Genomic DNA, 24,611 nt, shown 5'->3' with positions numbered 1-24,611 from the left:
ATGGATAGTGGGGAAAGGTGTAACTCCAGCGAGTTAAATTGGTGATGAGGAGGGACAGATTTGGCCTGCAGGCCTTGATTTTAACACCTGTGCTGTAGATAGAAGACTCCATTTGCTCCAAGTTGGAGCCTGTTCATACTGCCAGCAGAAGAGGGGGAGGGAGACTGCTGAATGGCAATGTCTTCTCTCTGCTCTCCTATCCAGCTCACAGCGGGCAGGACGGAGGGAAAGCAGGACTGTGTACACTCAGGGCTGAGGGAAAGCAGGACTGTGTACATGCAGGGCTGAAGGAAAGCAGGACTGTGTACACTCAGGGCTGAGGGAAAGCAGGACTGTGTACACTCAGGGCTGAGGGAAAGCAGGACTGTGTACATGCAGGGCTGAAGGAAAGCAGGACTGTGTACACTCAGGGCTGAGGGAAAGCAGGACTGTGTAAACTCAGGGCTGAGGGAAAGCAGGACTGTGTATACACAGGACGGAGGGAAATCAGGTCTGTTTACACGCAGGACGGAGGGAAAGCAGGGCTGTGTACACGCAGGACGGAGGGAAAGCAGGGCTGTGTGCACACAGGATGGAGGGAGAGCAGGGCTGTGTACACGCAGGACGGAGGGAAAAGCAGGACTGTGTACACTCAGGGCTGAGGGAAAGCAGGACTGTGTACATGCAGGGCTGAAGGAAAGCAGGACTGTGTACACTCAGGGCTGAGGGAAAGCAGGGTTGTTTACACGCAGGACTGTGTACATGCAGGGCTGTGTACACGCAGGACTGTGTACACTCAGGGCTGAGGGAAAGCAGGACTGTGTACACTCAGGGCTGAGGGAAAGCAGGACTGTGTACATGCAGGGCTGAAGGAAAGCAGGACTGTGTACACTCAGGGCTGAGGGAAAGCAGGACTGTGTATACACAGGACGGAGGAAAATCAGGGCTGTGTACACGCAGGATGGAGGGAGAGCAGGGCTGTGTACACGCAGGACGGAGGGAAATCAGGGCTGTGTACACGCAGGATGGAGGGAAAGCAGGGCTGTGTACATGCAGGGCTGAAGGAAAGCAGGGCTGTGTACACACATGATGGAGGGAAAGCAGGACTGTGTATACACAGGACGGAGGGAAATCAGGGCTGTGTACACGCAGGATGGAAGGAGAGCAGGGCTGTGTACATGCAGGACGGAGGGAAATCAGGGCTGTGTACACGCAGGATGGAGGGAGAGCAGGGCTGTGTACACGCAGGACGGAGGGAAATCAGGGCTGTGTACACGCAGGATGGAGGGAAAGCAGGCTGTGTACTCGCAGGATGGAGGGAAAGCAGGGCTGCGTACACACAGGACGGAGGGAAAGCAGGGCTGTGTACACGCTGGACGGAGGGAAAGCAGGGCTGTGTACACGCATGATGGAGGGAAAGCAGGGCTGTGTACATTCAGGACGGAGGGAAATCAGGGCTGTGTACACGCAGGATGGAGGGAAAGCAGGCTGTGTACTCGCAGGATGGAGGGAAAGCAGGGCTGCGTACACACAGGACGGAGGGAAAGCAGGGCTGTGTACACGCAGGACGGAGGGAAAGCAGGGCTGTGTACACGCATGATGGAGGGAAAGCAGGGCTGTGTACATGCAGGATGGAGGGAAAGCAGGGCTGTGTACATGCAGGATGGAGGGAAAGCAGGGCTGTGTACACGCATGATGGAGGGAAAGCAGGGCTGTGTACATGCAGGACAGAGAGAAAGCAGGACTGTGTACACACAGGACAGAGGGAAAGCAGGGCTGTGTACATGCAGGACAGAGGGAAAGCAGGGCTGTGTACATGCAGGACAGAGAGAAAGCAGGACTGTGTACACGCAGGACAGAGGGAAAGCAGGGCTGTGTACACGCAGGACAGAGGGAAAGCAGGGCTGTGTACATGCAGGACAGAGGGAAAGCAGGGCTGTGTACATGCAGGACAGAGAGAAAGCAGGACTGTGTACACGCAGGACAGAGGGAAAGCAGGGTTGTGTACACGCAGGACAGAGGGAAAGCAGGGTTGTGTACATGCAGGACAGAGGGAAAGCAGGGTTGTGTACACATAGGACTGAGAGAAAGCAGGACTGCATACAAAGCAGGACAGAGGGAAAGCAGGACTGTGTACACGCAGGACAGAGGGAAAGCAGGGTTGTGTACATGCAGGACAGAGGGAAAGCAGGGTTGTGTACACATAGGACTGAGAGAAAGCAGGACTGCATACAAAGCAGGACGGAGGGTAAGCAGGGCTGTGTGCATGCAAGATAGAGGGAATGCAGGGCTGTGTACACGCAGGACAGAGGGAAAGCAGGGCTGTGTACACGCAGGACAGAGGGAAAGCAGGGCTGTGTACATGCAGGACAGAGGGAAAGCAGGGCTGTGAACACCCATGACTGAGGGAAAGCAGGGCTGCATACACGCAGGATGAAGGGAAAGCAGGACTGTGTACACGCAGGATGGAGGAAAAGTAGGGTTGTGTACATGCAGGACGGAGGAAAAGCAGGGCTGTGTACACCCATGACTGAGGGAAAGCAGGGCTGTGTACACACAGGATGGAGGGAAAGTAGGGCTGTGTACACACAGATTGGAGGAAAAGTAGGGCTGTGTACATGCAGGATACAATTCAAGAACGGAAAGAAAACACCAAAGGTTCAGCATACCACTGTATTGGAGCAGACAAAAGTGCAAGATGCACACAACATGTTTCGGGCATTGCCCTTCCTCAGGTGTACCGCCCCTCACCTTAGTGACACCTTTATACCCACCTCTAGGAACTCATTAACACAATATCCAAACAATTAAACAATGATTAAATAACAAACTGTTATCTCATCTGGGGAACTACACCATCAGGTGTCTACCCCAGTCTAATGCTGAGCAGAGCTTCTCCCAGAACACATAATCTTGTATACAATACCAATACTCATTGAGATCATTAGGACAAACACAGTTACATTTTCTAATCCATCTTGCCTCACACTGTAGCAGCAATTTTTCTGCCCCCCCCCCCCCCCCCCCCATTGCGGGGCTGGAACTTCTTCTAATACAAACCACCTCAACTGAACATTGGGTAAGGATTTTGGTGAAGGCGCCCTTAAAAATTACAAATAAACGCCAATTTGGTAGTGGAAAGGTGATCTCTTACCTCCAATGAAGACTCACATAGATGAAAAAGGAGTCTTTATTACAAAAACAGTTATTCTGTGGACTACGCGTTTCACAGGACACAGCCCACTTCATCAGGTCAATACAAACAGAAAACCTACGATATAAATTTATATAAACATATAAAATACAGTACACACGATCACAGTAGAACATAATAAAACAACCTTTTTGTTATTGGTCATTTGCAAACTCCCTGGGGGTAAGGCCTATACATGTCATTACATTGTAATCACTATAAGCACTGGTATTACGTGTATAGGTGGAGAGATCTCCGTACCCTATAGGGACATGGCTATAGTTATAGTATCTCTGAGCAGATAGAAATCTCCAGGGCTTGGTGTTGACACTATATCGTAGGCCATTGTACATATCATATAATATTAAAACTGACATTAAGGGTCCGTTTCCACTTGTGTCGTCACGCGTCAGTAAAACGTGCGGCGGCACTTCCGGGTCTGCAGGAACGCAGGCGTACCCCAGAAGCCATGACATGCACGGCTGTGGGATTCACAGCCCCCCGCGCGAAATCTGTGGCCAGTGTCGGCTGAATTGCTAGCGCAAGCGATTCGGCTGGCGGCGCCATAGTTTCCTATGGCAGAGTTTCCCCGCGCGATTTGCCTGTGGGGAAACTTTGCGGATTTGGAGCGGATATATATATATATATATATATATATATATATATATATATATATATATATATATATTATATATTATCTCACCTGAGCAGCTGTATGATGCATAGTAACAAAATGTTGTGAAACTGAACTTTCATATTCTTTATTACCTTCTACTAGGTTAGTAATGCTTCTCTTATGTTCCTCTATGCGTTGTTTATCAAGTCTCTCCGTCTTCCCGATGTAAACCAGACCACAGGGACACTTGAGGCCATACACAATGTAAGGACTCAAGCAGGTAAACCTGCCCCTGATCTGCACTTTCACACCAGTAGACGGATGAGAAATACAGTTTCCTTATAGTTATCGCATTACAACAACTACAGCTCAAGCAGGGTACTGTTCCCCTTCTAGCTGCTTCTACAATTGTTCTTTCTTTTTTTACAATGTTGGTACTGCATACTCTGTCCTTAATGGTTCTCCCTCTGTGGTTTGTGAAGACTGACGGCTCTTTAAATACATTTCCAAACTCAGGGTCCTGGTTCAAGATTGGCCAGAATTTGTGCACCACGGACCGGACTTTCTCAGACAGATGCCCGTAATCGCATACAAATGGTATGCAGCCAGACTTCTTTTTGGGTTTTGGAAGCAGTAGGCTTCCTCTATTCAGGGATCTCACCTCCCTACTGATCCTTCTCAGGCCATGCTCCTCATATCCCTTTTCTACCAGCTTTTTGATTAATTTTTCCGACAAACTGTCGTAATCCTCCACAGACGATGAGATTCGGCTGGCCCTCAGAAACTGTCCCTTGGGGATGCCCTTTTTGACCGGATGTGGATGAACTGTCAGTGTGCAACAAATTGTTGCGCTCTGTCGGTTTTTGAAAAAGTTTCATACACAACACCCCCTCATCGACGGAAATTGTCACGTCTAAATAATTAATGCTGTCTTCTGAGCATTCAGCCGTAAACTAATGGTTGGATAGGCCTCATTAGCCTTGCAATGCTTTCCATTGGTCATGCGTGTACACAGGTTAGAGGGAAAGCAGGGCTGTGTACACATAGGACAGAGGGAAAGCGGGGCTGTGTACACATAGGACAGAGGGAAAGCGAGGCTGTGTACACATAGGACAGAGGGAAAGCGGGGCTGTGTACATATAGGACGGAGGGAAAGCAGAGCTGTGTACACACAGGACAGAGGGAAAGCGAGGCTGTGTACAGGTAGGACAGAGGGAAAGCAGGGCTGTGTACACACAGGACGGAGGGAAAGCGAGGCTGTGTACACCCAGGATGGAGGGAAAGCGGGGCTGTGTACACATAGGACAGAGGGAAAGCAGGGCTGTGTACACATAGGACAGAGGGAAAGCAGGGCTGTGTACACACAGGACAGAGGGAAAGCAGGGCTGTGTACACACAGGACAGAGGGAAAGCAGGGCTGTGTACATGCAGGATGGAGGAAAAGCAGTGCTGTGTACATGCAGGGCTGAGGGAAAGCAGAGCTGTGTACACGCAGGATGGAGGGAAAGCAGGGCTGTGTACACGCAGGGCTAAGGGAAATCAGGGCTGTGTACACTCAGGACAGAGGGAAAGCAGAGCTGTGTAGACATGCACCTTTGCTTTGCCAACATTCTCCACCAATTGTGATATTCTGGGGATTTTAGCCCATTGGTAGAGGAGATCAAAGCATCAAGGGTCACAACATACCAGCCAGTGAGTAGAGTTAAAACAAAACAATAGCAATGTATTTTGTCAGTCAAACAATGTCCAAACAACAAAAAATGATACACCACACTGGGTATTCAGCAGGGTTGTAGTCACACACCAGATATACAGACTTCTGTATCTGTACCAACCCTAGCTCAGGCTTCTTGCCCTCTGCAGCCACACTGGCTTGTGAGTGACACCCTGCCATAGGCCTAATGGCAGTCCTGGGCCACTCACCCATTCAGGCTTCTCCTGTAGTCTAAGTACTGGAGTCCAACTCCCCTCCAGCACTTTACAGGATCAGCATCATTGCTTCAATAGGCCTGGCTGCCCTCTCTTGGCTGCACAGCCTTTCAGGAGCTCCTTGCTCCACACACAGCCCACTGCATACTGAGTGATGCAGCCTTTTATGCAAATAACACAGGTGAGCCAGTTAAGCGCCATCTTGTGCCCTCGTGCACATTCACTGGGACTTCACTCACTTCCGTGGGCGGGGCTTTGCCCCCTGCATCAGTGCCATATTGTGTCCTTGTGCACACTTGCTGGGACTTCACTCACTTCCGTGGGCGGGGCTTTCCTCCCTGCATCGGTGCCATCTTGTGCCCTCGTGCACACTTGCTGGGACTTCACTCACTTCCATGGGCGGGGCTTTCCTCCCTGCATCGGTGCCATCTTGTGCCCTCGTGCACGCTTGCTGGGACTTCACTCACTTCCATGGGCGGGGCTTTCCTCCCTGCATCGGTGCCATCTTGTGCCCTCATGCACGCTCGCTGGGACTTCACTCACTTCCGTGGACGGGACGTTCCTCCCTGTGTCAGCCCCATCTTGTGCACGCTTGCTGGGACTTCACTCACTTCTGTGGGCGGGGCTTTCCTCCCTGCTTTGGCGCCATCTTGTGCCCTTGTTCACACTTGTTGGGACTTCTCCAGGAAGAAGTTTTTGCGGTTTAGCTTTGCCTTTTGTTAGCTTGGAGGTGTCTGCTTCCATCGTGTGCTTCTCCATCTTTGCCGCTTATATAAAGCCAGAAGTCAATCACTTTGAGTTGGAGAGGCCAGAGCTACATGTTCATGTTTCCTTGTCTGTCTGCGGCCGGCCACACCCCCCAAACCTCCGCTTCTTATGAGGGCTTCAGTGTCACAGTAAAGATGCACGCGACATTCATTAAATGTGAGCCACAGGATCTCTGCTGCCATGACTCCTACAGACTAGGAGAGGACTAATAATAATGAGATGCAAATGTCTCTGAGTTTATGCAAATGTACATTTTTATGCAAATATATGCAGCTTGAAAATGGACCAATCAAGTCCCACCCAGGTTTAAATTGATCAATTTTCAAGCTCCATATATTTGCATAAAAAAGTACATAAATTTGCATAAACTCTGAAATATTTACATCTCATTGATCATCCTTAGAGGGACATCTCAAGCGGTGCTGGAGATCTGCAATCTGCCATGGGGGTCCCCTCCCTACCCTCTATATGGGGGGATTGTAGGAGGCCTGGCTGGGGGGATATTCAGCATGAAATGTAATGAATGAGGGGAGCATCTTTCTGCACATGCCCAGATCTCTGGTGACCAGCAGCGATTCTCTCTCCTCCACTGCTAATTCTCCCCATACTTTCCCACCACACTGACAGAATAATACAAATACCCACCATGCCTCTGGCTGAGCTAGCTTCCTGCTGCATGGCAATGGCACCCATAAGAGCCGGGGTACAAATGCCATCTATAGGGGCACAAGTAGGGATCTCCTCCACTCACTCTCACATCCAGGACTTCTCACCTCTCCTCTGGAACTCTCTCCCACAGTCTGTCCATCAGGCCCCAGACCTGGGAATGTTAAGTCACACCCTCCAGACACTCCTATTCAGACAAGCTTGTAATTAGCTATGCTAATAATTTGAGGTTGACTACCTCATCCACTAACCCCATAGTCTACTCCCTTATGCTGGGAATACACCAGGAGTTTTTCAGCAGACAGATGGTTCTTTCGATAATTTCCCACAGGTCTGATCTGATTTTCTGATCGCTTCTCGGCCTTTTGGCTAAGATCAAGTGTAGTATCTGTTCTTGAAATTTTTGGGGGGACCTGGAGGGATGGCACTGTGGCAGGGTGTCCTTCCTGGTCGTAATTCCCAGGGGTTGATTGAATGGATCTATACCATGGTCGAGGCTGAATAGCTGAGGGCTTTGCTTAGGCGTACTGCCCCTGGAAGTGGCGCTCCAGGTGCACCTGAAAAAACCTGAGATGTGGCAGATCTCAGGCGGAAGTAGGGTGCTTTGGTCTGTACTGCCCATATGCATAGCCAACTAACGCAGCTCCCCGGCCTTTTGGCTAGGGAGAGTGCGGAATTTTTATCACTCCGGCCGCAAGGTCGGGGCCAGCTTGCTGGCACCGGGGACTTGTCCCCAGGGGACTTCGGTCCCCACCCGGCTCCCTCTCGGGGGAGCCACCGACCATGTGGGATGCCACATGGCCAGGCCCTGTGGGTAACCACAGGGCAGTCCAGGGTCCTCCAGCCCTTCGGGTGTTGGAGGATGCCGCCAGTGTCCTCCGACTCTCGGGTTGGAGGATGCTTAGTACCCCCTGCGCCGATGGCAAAGGGGGATAAGTTCCCTTCGGGGAACACCGGAAGGGCCCTGCTGTATTGTGGGGCCCGTGGCTACTCATGCACGTTTTGTGGGGGTGCTTTAGGGCACTCACGCTTTTTCCGTGCATGGGGCTAATAGCCTTGCTGACCGGGACTCCTGTTGCATGCAACAGGAGCCAAGACAAGCCAAAAAAAAAAAAATTATTTGAGGTTGACTACCTCATCCACTAACCTCATAGTCTACTCCCTTATGCTGGGAATACACCTGGAGTTTTTTCAGCAGACAAATGGTTCGTTTGATAATTTCTGACGGGTCTGATCTGATTTTAAGATCAATTTTCTCATAGAAGTGAATGAAAATCGATCAGAAAAACTATCGGAAAGTAAATCTGCCAAAACAACTCATTGTGTATTCCCAGCATAAGTGTCTCCACTTCACTACCCTCTAGATTGTAAGCTCACAAGATCAGGACCTCTCCCTTGTGTTTCCTGTTTCTGTGCATTTTATCAAATGTGATATATGCGGCCCTAAGGCCCGAGCGCTGTAATTACAGCGCAGCAGATTTGGGCGCAGCCGGCGCCACCATAGGCAGTAATCGGAATTACGGCTTTAGCGGCGCACAGGGAGTAACTTCAGCGCTGGGAGAAGATAGAGTTGAAGTTACTTTTAAAACACTGTAATTTGGCCGCCAGCAATAGCTGGAAGCCGAATTACATCATTCTCCACCATCCACATGGACCTGGAGGGGGAATAGTAATTAACATCCCTGGGACTTGTGCAGGAGCAGAATATACCGGCTGTATCCTGCGCTCAAGTCTCCCGGCGGTGATTTCATATGTCTGCTCTAAGGATAGCCATGTGCCATATAGAGATATAAATGTTTACTTAAGTAGCAACAGGCAGTGTATCAATATTAATAATAACAAAAACCTTCCCAACCGGGTTATGTGGAAGGTACCAGTGTGAACCACACCGGTGTGCTGCGGTCCTCGCTGATCCCCCACCTATGTACAGTGGTGTGAAAAACTATTTGCCCCCTTCCTGATTTCTTATTCTTTTGCATGTTTGTCACACTTAAATGTTTCTGCTCATCAAAAACCGTTAACTATTAGTCAAAGTCTCAAAGATAACATAATTGAACACAAAATGCAGTTTTAAATGATGGTTTTTATTATTTAGTGAGAAAAAAAACTCAAAACCTGCATGGCCCTGTGTGAAAAAGAAATTGCCCCCTGAACCTAATAACTGGTTAGGCCACCCTTAGCAGCAATAACTGCAATCAAGCGTTTGCAATAACTTGCAACGAGTCTTTTACAGCGCTTTGGAGGAATTTTGGCCCACTCATCTTTGCACAACATCTCAATAGGATTCAGGTCAGGACTTTGACTAGGCCACTCCAAAGTCTTCATTTTGTTTTTCTTCAGCCATTCAGAGGTGGATTTGCTGGTGTGTTTTGGGTCATTGTCCTGCTGCAGCACCCACGATCGCTTCAGCTTGAGTTGACTAACAGATGGCCGGACATTCTCCTTCAGGATTTTTTGGTAGACAGTAGAATTCATGGTTCCATCTATCACAGCAAGCCTTCCAGGTCCTGAAGCAGCAAAACAACCCCAGACCATCACACTACCACCACCATGTTTTACTGTTGGTATGATGTTCTTTTGCTGAAATGCTGTGTTACTTCTACGCCAGATGTAACGGGACACGCACCTTCCAAAAAGTTCAACTTTTGTCTTGTCGGTCCACACGGTATTTTCCCAAAACTCTTGGCAATCAGTGAGATGTTTTTTAGCAAAATTGAGACGAGCCTTAATGTTCTTTTTGCTTAAAGGTTGTTTGTGCCTTGGATATCTGCCATGCAGGCCGTTTTTGCCCAGTCTCTTTCTTATGGTGGAGTCGTGAACACTGACCTTAATTGAGGCAAGTGAGGCCTGCAGTTCTTTAGATGTTGTCCTGGGGTATTTTGTGGCCTCTCGGATGAGTTTTCTCTGTGCTCTTGGAGTAATTTTGGTCGGCCGGCCACTCCTGGGAAGGTTCATCACTGTTCCATGTTTTTGCCATTTGTGGATAATGGCTCTCACTGTGGTTCGCTGGAGTCCCAAAGCTTTAGAAATGGCTTTATAACCTTTACCAGACTGATAGATCTCAATTACAGTACTTTTGTTCTCATTTGTTCTTGAATTTCTTTGGATCTTGGCATGATGTCTAGCTTTTGAGGTGCTTTTGGTCTACTTCTCTGTGTCAGATACCTCCTATTTAAGTGATTTCTTGATTGAAACAGGTGTGGCAGTAATCAGGCCTGGGGGTGACTACAGAAATTGAACTCAGGTGTGATAAACCACAGTTAAGTTATTTTTTAACAAGGGGAGCAATCACTTTTTCACACAGGGCCATGTAGGTTTTGAGTTTTTTTTCTCACTAAATAAAAAATATCATTTAAAACTGCATTTTGTGTTCAATTATGTTATCTTTGACTAATAGTTAACGGTTTTTGATGAGCAGAAACAATTAAGTGTGACAAACATGCAAAAGAATAAGAAATCAGGAAGGGGGCAAATAGTTTTTCACACCACTGTATATGTCTCAGGGAGGGGTGTAGCTATCCAGCACGCAGGTGGGACAAGCAGAGCGTAATACAACTGGGTGAGTAGATAAGTCCGAGGGGCGGTGTTATCAACCACCTCAGGTCCTGTGCAATACTACTCATAGCAGCTGCTCAAACGACATACTGGGAAAGACATACATAGGGTGCAAATATATACAGTGACACAACTGTGACATGTTTCACCATGAAGGGCCTCGTCAAAGTAGAAACAGGGCAACAGAAATACAGTTATTTACAATATCCCCCCACTAGAATTCACAGTAGCGAACAGCCTCAGTCAGAGCTGAGTTTCCAAATAAGCCTCCAGGTTAAATACCTGTGTGTTAGCAGCCTAGACACGCCCCTAAGGTGTTGCCCGTGTTCTAGGGTGACCATATTTTGATTTCCAAAAAAGAGGACGATCACAACAGCATGTGGACGTGGGTGTGGTCATGGGTGGGGTCAAATATACATGAACTTAGCAGTGTGCTGTCCAACTTCGTGGGCATGGAGGGCTGTTTTTGTTTTCCAGACCACATGGTGGAGGGCCGGCCGACCAGAAAATGCAATGAGATTTGCAGAAGATTTCCCCACAAAATGCAATGAGATTGGCAACAGATGTTCCCAGAAATGGAATCAGATTGGCAGCATATTTCTCTACAAATGCAATGAGATTGGCAGCATATTTCCGCACAAAGGGAATCAGATTGGCAGCATATTTTCCCACAAATGCAATGAGATTGGCAGCATATTTCCGCACAAATGCAATGAGATCTGCAGCAGATTTCCCCACAAATGCTATGAGATTGGCAACAGATGTTCCCAGAAATGAAATCAGATTGGCAGCAGATTTCCCCACAAATGCAATGAGATTGGCAGCACATTTCCCCACAAATGATATGAGATTGGCAGCAGATTTCCCCACAAATGCAATGAGATTGGCAGCAGATTTCCCCACAAATGCAATGAGATTGGCAGCAGATTTCCCCACAAATGCTATGAGATTGGAAGCAGATTTCCCCACAAATGCAATGAGATTGGCAGCAGATTTCCCCACAAATGCAATGAGATTGGCAGCAGATTTCCCCACAAATGCAATGAGATTGGCAGCAGATTTCCCCACAAATGCTATGATATTGGCAGCACATTTCCCCACAAATGCAGCACATTTCCCCACAAATGCAATGAGATTGGCAGCACTTTTCCCCACAAATGCAATGAGATTGGTAGCACATTTCCCCACAAATGCCTTCTTATTGGCAGCAGATTTCCCCACAAATGCATTCTTATTGGCAGCAGATTTCCCCACAAATGCTATGAGATTGGCAGCAGATTTCCCCACAAATGCTATGAGATTGGCAGCAGATTTCCCCACAAATGCTATGAGATTGGCAGCAGATTTCCCTACAAATGCTATGAGATTGGCAGCAGATTTCCCCACAAATGCAATGAGATTGGCAGCACATTTCCCCACAAATGCATTGAGATTGGCAGCACATTTCCCCACAAATGCAATCTTATTGCCAGCACATTTCCCCACAAAATGCAATCAGATTGGCAGCAGATTTCCCCACAAAATGCAACCAGATTGTTGGCAGGTTTCCACACAAAATGCAATTAGATTGACGGCAGATTTCCCCACAAAATGCAGTATATGTAGCCAGGTCTATAGTAGGCTAACATTAATTACCTGGAGGGAGGGTGGTTGGGCTAGCTGTCATGCTATTTGCGGTGCAGACACTGCACTGGGTAGGCAGTTAGGTAGCCGGGTGGGAGGGTGGGCAGATAGGTAGCCGGGTAGTCAGTTATGTAGCCGTGTAGAAGGGTAGGCAGATAGGTAGCTGGGTGGGCAGTTAGGTAGACGGATGGGAGCATAGACAGATAGGTAGATGGGTGGGAGGGTAGGCAGATAGGTAGCCAGGTGGGAAGTTAGGTAGCTGGGTGGCAGGGTAGGCAGATAGGTAGCCGGGTGGGCAGTTAGGTAGCTGGGTGGCAGGGTAGGCTGATAGGTAGCCGGGTAGGCTGTTAGGTAGCACGGTAGGCAGTTAGGTAGCTGGGTGGGAGGGTAGGCTGCTAGGTAGCCTGGTGGAAGGGTAGGTAGACAGGTAGTTTATGGGGTGGGGCGCCCGAATCCTATCCTCCCTGCCTCACCTGGGGTGGGGGTCTCCCCCCTCCTTTTTTGAGCGGCAGGAGAGCGGCATATACAGCAGGATCCAGCTGGGTAAAGCAGACGGTAGAGGTCCAGCCTCCCGGGCTACTCTGCAGCTGTCTCATCTGTATGCCGCTCCAATAAATCAGGAAGCAGTGCAAGCAGCATACAGAGGAGACAGCGTAGCCCTGGAGGCTGGACCTCTAGCATCTGCTTTACCCCGCCGGCCCCTGCTGTATATGCCGCTTTTACGCTGCTCATAATAGAAGGGGGCCCCTGAGGTGAGGGGGGGTGGGGATCGGAGTCGGGCCCCGGGGTGAGGGGGGGAATAATAAAATTTAAAAAAAAATGTGAAACCTTAATGGGCCCCTGCCCCGGACATTTCAAAAACCCGCCAGGAAGCCCTGGACAGGTTGGAAAAAGTGGACCTGACCGGGCAAAAGAGGATGCCTGGTCACCCTACCGTGTTCACCTCTGCATAGAATTACCCAGGGTGCAGGTGTGCATGGGATATACCCCTCCATCAGCATATCTCGAATGGGCTGTATGAGGAGATGGGCAGGTGCATTCAACCTAGTTCCCTGTGTCATTTCTTGGGATTAACAAGTGATTCCCCCATGTCATTTCCTGGGTGTAGCCAGGGATTAACCCATATCATTTCCTGCGTGTAGCCAGGGATTACCCCATGTCATTTCCTGGGTGTAGCCAGGGATTCCCCCATATCATTTCCTGGGTGTAGCCAGGGATTACCCCATGTCATTTCCTGGGTGTAGCCAGAGATTACCCAATGTAATTTCCTGGGTGTGGTCAGGGAGTACCCCATGTTATTTCCTGGGTGTGGTCAGGGATTACCCAATGTCATTTTCTGGGTGTAGCCAGGGATTACCCCATGTCATTTCCTGGGTGTGGTCAGGGATTACCCCATGTCATTTCGTGGGTGTAGCCAGGGATTACCCCGTGTCATTTCCTGGGTGTGGTCAGGGATTACCCCATGTCATTTCCTTGGTGTGGTCAGGGATTACCCCATGTCATTTCCTGGGTGTAGCCAGGGATTACCCCGTGTCATTTCCTGGGTGTGGTCAGGGATTACCCCATGTCATTTCCTTGGTGTGGTCAGGGATTACCCCATGTCATTTCCTGGGTGTAGCCAGAGATTACCCCATGTCATTTCCTGGGTGTGGTCAGGGATTACCCCATGTCATTTCCTGGGTGTAGCCAGGGATTACCCCGTGTCATTTCCTGGGTGTGGTCAGGGATTCCCCCATGTCATTTCCTGGGTGTAGCCAGGGATTACCCATGTCATTTCCTGGGTGTGGTCAGGGATTACCCCATGTCATTTCCTTGGTGTAGCCAGGGATTACCCTGTGTGATTTCCTGGGTGTGGTCAGGGATTACCACATGTCATTTCCTGGGTGTGGTCAGGGATTACCCCATGTCATTTCCTGGGTGTGGTCAGGGATTACCCCATGTCATTTCCTGGGTGTAGCCAGGGATTATCCCATGTCATTTCCTGGGTGTGGTCAGGGATTCCCCCATGTCATTTTCTGGGTGTAGCCAGGGATTACCCCATGTCATTTCCTGGGTGTGGTCAGGGATTACCCCATGTCATTTCCTGGGTGTAGCCAGGGATTACCCTGTGTGATTTCCTGGGTGTGGTCAGGGATTACTCGGTTGCTACTCCCATAAAGCGGTGGGTATGAATTTGCAGGTTCATATAAATTAACATGAGTCCCGCAGTGATGGTCTGTAAAGCCTCACATCCCCTGAATAAGGCAAATGTGATAGAGGCATAAGACTCAGGGGTAAATCAATGAGAGGGAATCTAGAACAATACAATCACAATACATGCTGTATAATACAAGACAGTGTGAGCCAGGTAAGGATAAATGGCACAGGTAACAGTAGTGGGGATGTTTTTAACCACTTCACCTCTCCCGACACGAGAATCTACATCCCTGCTTTACCTTGCAGGGACGTATATACTCCTCCCTTGCTGCCGTGCACTTGCCCCCTCCCCCATGCTTGTTCTTGCCACCGATGAGTAGAGAGGGCATGAATGAATGGGAACGAAGTTCCTATTCATTAATCTAAATCCCCGTTTGAATGACACCGGCGATCAATTAGATGCCATGTCATTCACAAAAGCTGATACTTCCACTTCCACTCATTGCTTCCTGTTCAGCTTGCTAATAATACGCAACAGAAAGGAATGCATGAGGCCATTTTGTGGCCAAATAGTAAAATTACACCTATGTACAATTTTTTTTACAAATAAAATGTCATACATTTACATTTACAATTAACTATTTCCCTCCCACACTCTCCCATAGTACCCAGGTTAGTTTGTTTTTTCTGTATTTAAAAAAAAACATAAATAGTAACCTGAGTGGCTGAACTTTTTAAATATGTATGTCACTAGGATATATTACTGTTATTTTTTAAATCATGGGCTTGTAAATAGTGATGGATGCGAAATTGAAAAAAAAATGCACCTTTATTTCCAAATAAAATATTGGTACCATACATTGTACTAGGGATACATTTTTATGTTGCAATAACTGGGACAAATGGGCAAATACAATGTGTGGGTTTCAATTATGGTAGCATGCATTATTATAAAACTATAATGGCCGCAAACTGATAAATAATGAATTATTCCCATTCTTTTCTTGTTATTTCTGTTAAAATGCATTTAGAATAAAATAATTCATAGCAAATAGTAACACCCAAAGAAAGCCTAATTTGTGGTGAAAAAACAAGATAAGAAGCAATAAAGTTATAGGCAAATGAATGGAAGGAGCATTATTGCTCTGTTGTGTAAGTGTACCTTTATAGTCTGAGTGCAGATGATTCCACCAACAGAGGCTGCTTTTAGCTTATCCATCACAAGATGGCGATCTCGCCCTCTCCCAGGTGGAACGCATAGACAGGAAAATATTAAACCAAAGATAGGAAGTGGTGTAATATAGATGGGAAGTGATGTCACAAAAGGAGAAGTTGCAGGAAGTGGAGAGAGCACAAGGCTGGGAGAGGTAATTGTGTGATTGTTGTTATATATTGGGCAGAGCAGAGGTCGGGGTGGACATACTTGTTATATATTGAGCAGAGCAGAGGTCGGGGTGGACATACTTGTTATATATTGTGCAGGGCAGAGGTCGGGGTGGGCATACTTGTTATATATTGGGCAGAGCAGAGGTCGGGGTGGTCATACTTGTTATATATTGGGCAGAGCAGAGATCGGGGTGGACATACTTGTTATATATTGGGCAGAGCAGAGGTCGGGGTGGACATACTTGTTATATATTGAGCAGAGCAGAGGTCGGGGTGGCCATACTTGTTATATATTGTGCAGGGCAGAGGTCGGGGTGGGCATACTTGTTATATATTGGGCAGCGCAGAGTTCGGGGTGGTCATACTTGTTATATATTGGGCAGAGCAGAGGTCGGGGTGGTCATACTTGTTATATATTGGGCAGAGCAGAGGTCGGGGTGGACATACTTGTTATATATTGGGGAGAGCAGAGGTCGGGGTGGACATACTTGTTATATATTGGGCAGAGCAGAGGTCGGGGTGGACATACTTGTTATATATTGGGCAGAGCAGAGGTCGGGGTGGACATACTTGTTATATATTGGGCAGAGCAGAGGTGGGGGTGGACATACTTGTTATATATTGGGCAGAGGTCGAGGTGGACATACTTGTTATATATTGTGCAGAGCAGAGGTCGGGGTGTACATACTTGTTATATATTGGGCAGAGCAGAGGTCAGGATGGACATACTTGTTATATATTGAGCAGAGCAGAGGTCTGGGTGGACATACTTGTTATATATTGGGCAGAGCAGAGGTCGGGGGGACATACCTGTTATATATTGGGCAGAGCAGAGGTCGGGGGGACATACCTGTTATATATTGGGCAGAGCAGAGGTCGGGGTGGTCATACTTGTTATATATTGGGCAGAGCACAGGTCGGGGTGGACATACTTGTTATATATTGTGCAGAGCAGAGGTCGGGGTGGACATACTTGTTATATATTGGGCAGAGCAGAGGTCAGGGTGGACATACTTGTTATACTGTATATTGGGCAGAGCGGAGGTCGGGGTGGACATACTTGTTATATATTGGGCAGAGCAGAGGTCAGGGTGCACATACTTGTTATATATTGGGCAGAGCAGAGGTCAGGGTAGACATACTTGTTATATATTGGGCAGAGCAGAGGTTAGGGTGGAGATACTTGTTATTTATTGGGCAGAGCAGAGGTCGAGGTGGACATACGTGTTATATATTGGGCAGAGCAGAGGTCAGGGTGGACATAATTGTTATATATTGGGCAGAGCAGAGGTCAGGGTGGATATACTTGTTATATATTGGGCAGAGCAGAGGTCAGGGTGGACATATTTGTTATATATTGGGCAGAGCAGAGGTTGGGGTGGACATACTTGTTATATATTGGGCAGAGCAGAGGTCGAGGGGGGGTCTTACTTGTTATATATTGGGCTGAGCAGAGGTCGGGGTGGACATACTTGTTATATGTTGAGCAGAGGTCGGGATGAACATACTTGTTTTAAATTGGGCAGAGCAGAGGTCGGGGTGGACATACTTGTTATATACTGGGCAGAGCAGAGGTCGGGGTGGACATACTTTGTTACAGAGGAGGTCATAGTACACCTGTCACTATCCTGATCATCCCCCCTTGAAGTAATCGCCATACAAGAGACTTTTATATAACTGGTTTAGGCCACATTCACATTATCAAATCAACTGGTATTATTTAACAGAAAACAAATATGGCAGCCTCCATATCATTCTAATCTTAAATTACACTAGCTCTTCCAGGTCCCCCTGTGTCCCCCAGCATTTCCATTATGCTCCAGTATATAATGTCCCCCACCCCAGTAATGCCATTTCTTTTACAATGTAACCATGTCCCCCCTGTGTCCCCAGCATTGCCATTATTATCCAGTATGCAATGTCCCCCCACCCCAGTAATGCCATTTCCCCCCAGTATAGGCATGTCCACCCTGTGTCCCCCAGCATTGCCATTATCCTCCAGTATGTAATGTCCCCCACCCCAGTAATGCCATTTCTCCCCCAGTATAGCCATGTCCCCCTGTGTCCCCCAGCATTGCCATTATCCTCCAGTATGTAATGTCCCCCACCCCAGTAATGCCATTTCTCCCCCAGTATAGCCATGTTCCCCCTGTGTCCCCCAGCATTGCCATTATCCTCCAGTATGTAATGTCCCCCACCCCAGTAATGCCATTTCTCCCCCAGTATAACCATGTCCTCCCCTGTGTCCCCCAGCATTGCCATTATCCTCCAGTATGCAGTGTCCCCCACCCAAGTAATGTCATTTCTCCCCAGTATATCCATGTCCCACTGTGTCCCCTAGCATTGCCATTATTCTCCAGTATGTAATGTCCCCCACCCCAGTAATGCCATTTCACCCTCAGTATAGCCATGCCCACACTCCAGTATAACTCCTTTCCCCCACCTCCATGCAGAGCAGTAATAGGAAGGATTACATTGGTTTATAGCTAGCTGTCACCGTGTGCTCCAGTCCTCTGCTCCCATTATCCCCAGTCTCTGCCTCTCCTCATATCCTCATCCATCTACCACTACCAGCACTGCTGTAACATCCCAGGAATGGTAACAGTGGGAGGGGGATGTGAGGAGAGAAGACCAGATGGAGAGGAGGCAGAGGGAGGACAGGACTGCAGCACGCTGTGAGTATAGTGCACAGGTAGTTATAAACCAGCTTATTGTGCTTTCCTGCAATACTCTGCATGGCCCCACCACCCACAAGTGACAGCAATGGGGAATGCTGTGGGAGGGGGGATCCTGTATTGATAGTTTCACCACTGACAAATGTACAGCCTAAATTATCTTCCCCTTTTTATTTATCAAAAGGCAGCAGCTTCCTGTACAGATCACATGACCGCATTACTGAGGATGGATGAGGACCAGAGTCACATGACCGAGAGGATATTCAACCTCACCCTGGAGATCATCTGCCTGCTGACTGGAGAGGTTAGGAGGTCACATGACATCACTCTTATCTCTAGTAATATAACACAGGTGATCGGAGAGGTGAGGGGGATTCTGGGAGGTCACATGACATCACTCTTATCTCTAGTAATATAACACACAGGTGACTGGAGAGGTGAGGGGGATTCTGGGAGGTCACATGACATCACTCTTATCTCTAGTAATATAACACAGGTGACTGGAGAGGTGAGGAGGATTCTGGGAGGTCACATGACAGAACTCTTATCTCTAGTAATATAACACAGGTGACTGGAGAGGTGAGGAGGATTCTGGATGTCTCTTATCTCTAGTAATATAACACACAACCAGTTCTGGGCTGAGGTGGGGAAGGCACTAGCTCCTGAGGGCGCACCCATGCCCCCTCCCTTCCAGTGCCCCCTTGCCTGGCTGATGCAGAGTCACAAGCAGAGGTTGTAGTGCTACTCCTCATCACTCCAGGAACTCGGCCACATCACAGGCTTGCAGTAACTTATCTCTGTCTCCCTCTAGTGGCTTTTCTCATTATTTCCATTACCATTATTATTATTACCGTATATACTCGAGTAAAAGCCACATTTTTGGGAAAAAATTATTAGCCCAAAGGTGGGGGCCTCGGCTTGTACTCGAGTCCTAAAAAAAAAAAACACAGAGTGCCCCCGTCTTATACCCTGAGTGCCCCCTTTGCCAAATGCCGGGCAGAATTGTGCTGACAGAATCTCAGCTCAGTGAGCTGATGTGTGAGATGACCCGCCCCTCTCCCCCCTCCCCCGCTCAGTTTTCAAGCATCGCCCCAGCAGAGCAGAGTAGCAAAGTATTAGTTTATCTGCAGCGGTTCCGCCCCCCTCCGGGACACACAGGATCTATTAGCAGAGCGTACGGAGGAAGCTATCACTCACTGCTCCTCCCTGTTAGGATTCCCCTGCTTGCCTGTTCACTGCGCCTCGCCACTAGAGGGCATCATAGATGTTAGCCGGTGACAGGCAAGCAGGGGAATCCTAACGGCGAGGGAATATGACTGGGGGGAGGGGGTCCAGGCTACTATGGATCTCATGGCTGGAGCAGCAGAGGAGTCAGTGGACCTGTGTCGAGCTACAGGCACAGCTTGCTGATACGCATTATAATGATGCTGACATGCTGCTGTAACAATGTATTCAAAATAAAAAAGATGTCATCAATGGAGTGTGTGTAACTGAAGCACTGATTTACCAATGTGAAGCCCAACCAAACCTGAAACTGAGGAAGCAAAGTCTACAGCCTGTTATGTTGATTAGTGTTAATGAGAAGTATTACCTTTCACTTTTCAGCTTGGAGTTGAGTTGAATTGTAGTTGTTCCTCTCTGCCTGGGGTATATGGAGAGTCGGGGAGGGGGGATGGGGGACACACGTCACCTCACTGGTCACACAAGGTGGTGCTGATACATTTCAGCTGGCTGGGCTAACAGGGAGTACAGTGGAGAGTATTCACAGCTTCTGTATTTCCTTCCCCCGGCTTATACTCTGGTCGATCCTTTCCCTGCTTTTTTAGGTAAAGTTGGAGGGTCGGCTTATACTCGAGTATATACAGTATTTAATTAGTATGTTTTTGGGGTGTGGGAGGAAACGAGTGCCCGGAGGAAACCCACACAGACACAGGGAGAACATACAAACTCCATGCAGAAAGTGCCCTGGCTTTGATTCAAACCGGGACCCAGCACTGCAAGACAAGAGCACTAACCAGTACTCCACCATGCTCACTAGAGAGAGATAAGAAGAGATGCTGTGAGCCTGACACGGCTGAGTTCCTGCAGCGGTGAGGTGAGTAGGCAGCACTACAGGCTCTGCTCACAACTCTGCATGTGGGCGGAGCTGCTCAGTTTAAGGTGTGGCCTAATATTGGGGAGAGGGGGATCTGGCTGTCTGACATGGGAAGTGGGGCTGCCTAATACTGGGGGCACATCTGGCTATCTATACTGGGGAGGTGGCTACCATATACAGGGGGCACATCTGGCTATCTAAACTGGGGACGGGGCTGCCTAATACTGGGGCTTATCTGGCTATATAACTGGGGACGGGGCTGCCTAATACTGGGGCTTATCTGGCAATATAACTGGGGGAGGGGCTGACAATAAATGAATCAGTTGTGCAATCTGTGTAGAAGAAAGATACATAATTATCAGTAAATGGTGAGCAGATCAAGTTGAAAAAATACTGTGCACAAAATCCTCCAGAGAAATAAATGTGTAAGGAACAGCGCACCCCGCTGTAGAGGGAGAGGAAACAGACTGCGCAGCGGCCCAACAGGAAGTGAGGAAGTGTATACTGGCAGCCAAGGAAGGGAAGCTGTAACAAAGAGTGCTGTAGTGACACCAGTAAAAGATAGGAGTCCGGCCAGGAGACACACCCCCACCACTTCCTGCCAGGAGACACACTCCCACCACTTCCTGCCAGGAGACACACTCCCACCACTTCCTGCCAGGAGACACACTCCCACCACTTCCTGCCAGGAGACACACTCCCACCACTTCCTGCCAGGAGACACACTCCCACCACTTCCTGCCAGGAGACACACACCCACCACTTCCTGCCAGGAGACACACTCCCACCACTTCCTACCAGGAGACACACCCCCACCACTTTCTGCCAGGACACGCACGCACGCACGCACGCACGCACGCACACACACACGCACGCACGCACGCACACACACACACACACACACACACACACACACACACACACACACACACACTTCCTGCCAGGAGAGATCGGCAGGGGCAGCTTTTCCTTACAATTATTGATTTTTCTGGGGTATTTTGCAACACAATATTTTTTTCTACTTGATATGCTCACTATTGCACGCATGCACATACTGTACATAAGCACCAGCACGTTGGTTGCATTCACATGCATAATTATGCATCTTTTTTTTATACACAGATTGCAGACTTGATTTATTTATTGTCAGTATTTAGGCACTCACACTTTATGTCCTCCAAGAGTTACTCGGGTGAGCAGTGTGTGACATTATGCAATTATTTGTGACTAGTTCACAGCCCACCCATTTAGAAACAGGAGCTAGGCCTTCGGCTGCAATCCTCCAACACCCCGCCTGCAATGGCCATGCTTGTACGGCTGCGATACGCCCATACGACGTGTGCAGGCACTCGCCCACATGCCGCACCGTGTACGCAATGCCGAGCACACACGCACGCCCCCTGCACCCATCCTCTGCTTTCCCAGAGTCCACCCGCGAGCCGCGCATGCATGCCCCCCCTGCACCCATCTTCTGCTGTCCCAGAGTCCACCCGCGAGCCGCGCATGGATGCCCCCCTGCACCCATCCTCTGCTGTCCCAGAGTCCACCCGCGAGCCGCGCATGGATGCCCCCCTGCACCCATCCTCTGCTGTCCCAGAGTCCACCCGCGAGCCGCGCATGCATGCCCTCCTGCACCCATCCTCTGCTTTCCCAGAATCTGCCCGCGAGCCGCGCATGCATGCCCCCCTGCACCCATCCTCTGCTGTCCCTGAGTCCACCCGCGAGCCGCGCATGCATGCCCCCAGTACCCATCCTCTGCTGTCCCTGAGTCCACCCGTGAGCCTCGCATGCATGCCCCCTCTGCACCCGTCCTCTGCTGTCCCTGAGTCCACCCACGAGCCGCGCATGCATGCCCCCTCTGCACCCGTCCTCTGCTGTCCCAGAGTCCACCCGTGAGCCTCGCATGCATGCCCCCTCTGCACCCGTCCTCTGCTGTCCCTGAGTCCACCCGCGAGCCGCGCATGCATGCCCCCTGCACCCATCCTCTGCTGTCCCAGAGTCCACCCGCGAGCCGCGCATGCATGCCCCCCTGCACCCATCCTCTGCTGTCCCAGAGTCCACCCGCGAGCCGCGCATGGATGCCCCCCTGCACCCATCCTCTGCTGTCCCAGAGTCCACCCGCGAGCCGCGCATGCATGCCCCCCTGCACCCATCCTCTGCTGTCCCAGAGTCCACCCGCGAGCCGCGCATGGATGCCCCCCTGCACCCATCCTCTGCTGTCCCAGAGTCCACCCGCGAGCCGCGCATGCATGCCCCCTGCACCCATCCTCTGCTGTCCCTGAGTCCACCCGTGAGCCTCGCATGCATGCCCCCTCTGCACCCGTCCTCTGCTGTCCCAGAGTCCACCCGCGAGCCGCGCATGCATGCCTCCTGCACCCATCCTCTGCTGTCCCAGAGTCCACCCGCGAGCCGCGCATGCATGCCCCCCTGCACCCATCCTCTGCTGTCCCAGAGTCCACCCGCGAGCCGCGCATGCATGCCCCCCTGCACCCATCCTCTGCTGTCCCTGAGTCCACCCGCGAGCCGCGCATGCATGCCCCCCTGCACCCATCCTCTGCTGTCCCAGAGTCCACCCGCGAGCCGCGCATGCATGCCCCCCTGCACCCATCCTCTGCTGTCCCAGAGTCCACCCGCGAGCCGCGCATGCATGCCCCCCTGCACCCATCCTCTGCTGTCCCAGAGTCCACCCGCGAGCCGCGCATGCATGCCCCCCCTGCACCCATCCTCTGCTGTCCCAGAGTCCACCCGCGAGCCGCGCATGCATGCCCCCCTGCACCCATCCTCTGCTGTCCCAGAGTCCACCCGCGAGCCGCGCATGCATGCCCCCCTGCACCCATCCTCTGCTGTCCCAGAGTCCACCCGCGAGCCGCGCATGCATGCCCCCCTGCACCCATCCTCTGCTGTCCCAGAGTCCACCCGCGAGCCGCGCATGCATGCCCCCCTGCACCCATCCTCTGCTGTCCCAGAGTCCACCCGCGAGCCGCGCATGCATGCCCCCCTGCACCCATCCTCTGCTGTCCCAGAGTCCACCCGTGAGCCGCGCATGCATGCCCCCCTGCACCCATCCTCTGCTGTCCCAGAGTCCACCCACGAGCCGCACATGCATGCCTCCCTGCACCCATCCTCTGCTGTCCCAGAGTCCGCCCGCGAGCCGCACATGCATGCCCCCCTGCACCCATCCTCTGCTGTCCCAGAGTCCACCCGCGAGCCGCGCATGCATGCCCCCCTGCACCCATCCTCTGCTGTCCCAGAGTCCACCCGCGCATGCATGCCCCCCTGCACCCATCCTCTGCTGTCCCAGAGTCCACCCGCGAGCCGCGCATGCATGCCCCCCCTGCACCCATCCTCTGCTGTCCCAGAGTCCACCCGCGCATGCATGCCTCCCTGCACCCATCCTCTGCTGTTCCAGAGTCCACCCGCGAGCCGCGCATGCATGCCCCCTGTACCCATCCTCTGCTGTTCCAGAGTCCACCCGCGAGCCGCGCATGCATGCCCCCCTGCACCCATCCTCTGCTGTCCCTGAGTCCTCCCGCGAGCCGCGCATGCATGCCCCCCTGCACCCATCCTCTGCTGTCCCAGGGTCCACCCGCGAGCCGCGCATGCATGCCCCCCTGCACCCATCCTCTGCTGTCCCAGAGTCCACCCGCGAGCTGCGCATGCATGCCCCCCTGCACCCATCCTCTGCTGTCCCAGGGTCCACCCGCGAGCCGCGCATGCATGCCCTCCTGCACCCATCCTCTGCTGTCCCAGAGTCCACCCGCGAGCTGTGCATGCATGCCCCCCTGCACCCATCCTCTGCTGTCCCTGAGTCCTCCCGCGAGCCGCGCATGCATGCCCCCTGTACCCATCCTCTGCTGTCCCAGAGTCCACCCGCGAGCCGCGCATGCATGCCCCCTGTACCCATCCTCTGCTGTCCCAGAGTCCACCCGCGAGCCGCGCATGCATGCCCCCTGCACCCATCCTCTGCTGTCCCAGAGTCCACCCGCGAGC

General features: G+C 50.7%; 1 protein-coding gene and 1 pseudogene across 1 annotated transcript in view; both read left to right on the top strand.

Moving 5' to 3' along the window:
- Window positions 1-24,611, top strand: part of LOC137537258 (oocyte zinc finger protein XlCOF7.1-like) — a 110,426-nt gene that overhangs the window by 56,308 nt on the left and 29,507 nt on the right. Inside the window, exons 10-11 of the mRNA XM_068259345.1 lie at window positions 15,770-15,832; window positions 18,711-18,830. Coding sequence (XP_068115446.1) covers window positions 15,770-15,832; window positions 18,711-18,830 — 183 coding nt within the window. The remainder of the gene's footprint in view (window positions 1-15,769; window positions 15,833-18,710; window positions 18,831-24,611) is intronic.
- LOC137537363 (U2 spliceosomal RNA) lies at window positions 7,501-7,632 on the top strand (annotated as a pseudogene).

This window comes from Hyperolius riggenbachi, chromosome 10 (genome assembly GCF_040937935.1).
Source record: "Hyperolius riggenbachi isolate aHypRig1 chromosome 10, aHypRig1.pri, whole genome shotgun sequence".
NCBI classification, from domain to species: domain Eukaryota; kingdom Metazoa; phylum Chordata; class Amphibia; order Anura; family Hyperoliidae; genus Hyperolius; species Hyperolius riggenbachi.
This window is presented reverse-complemented; position numbering and strand designations above follow the sequence as displayed.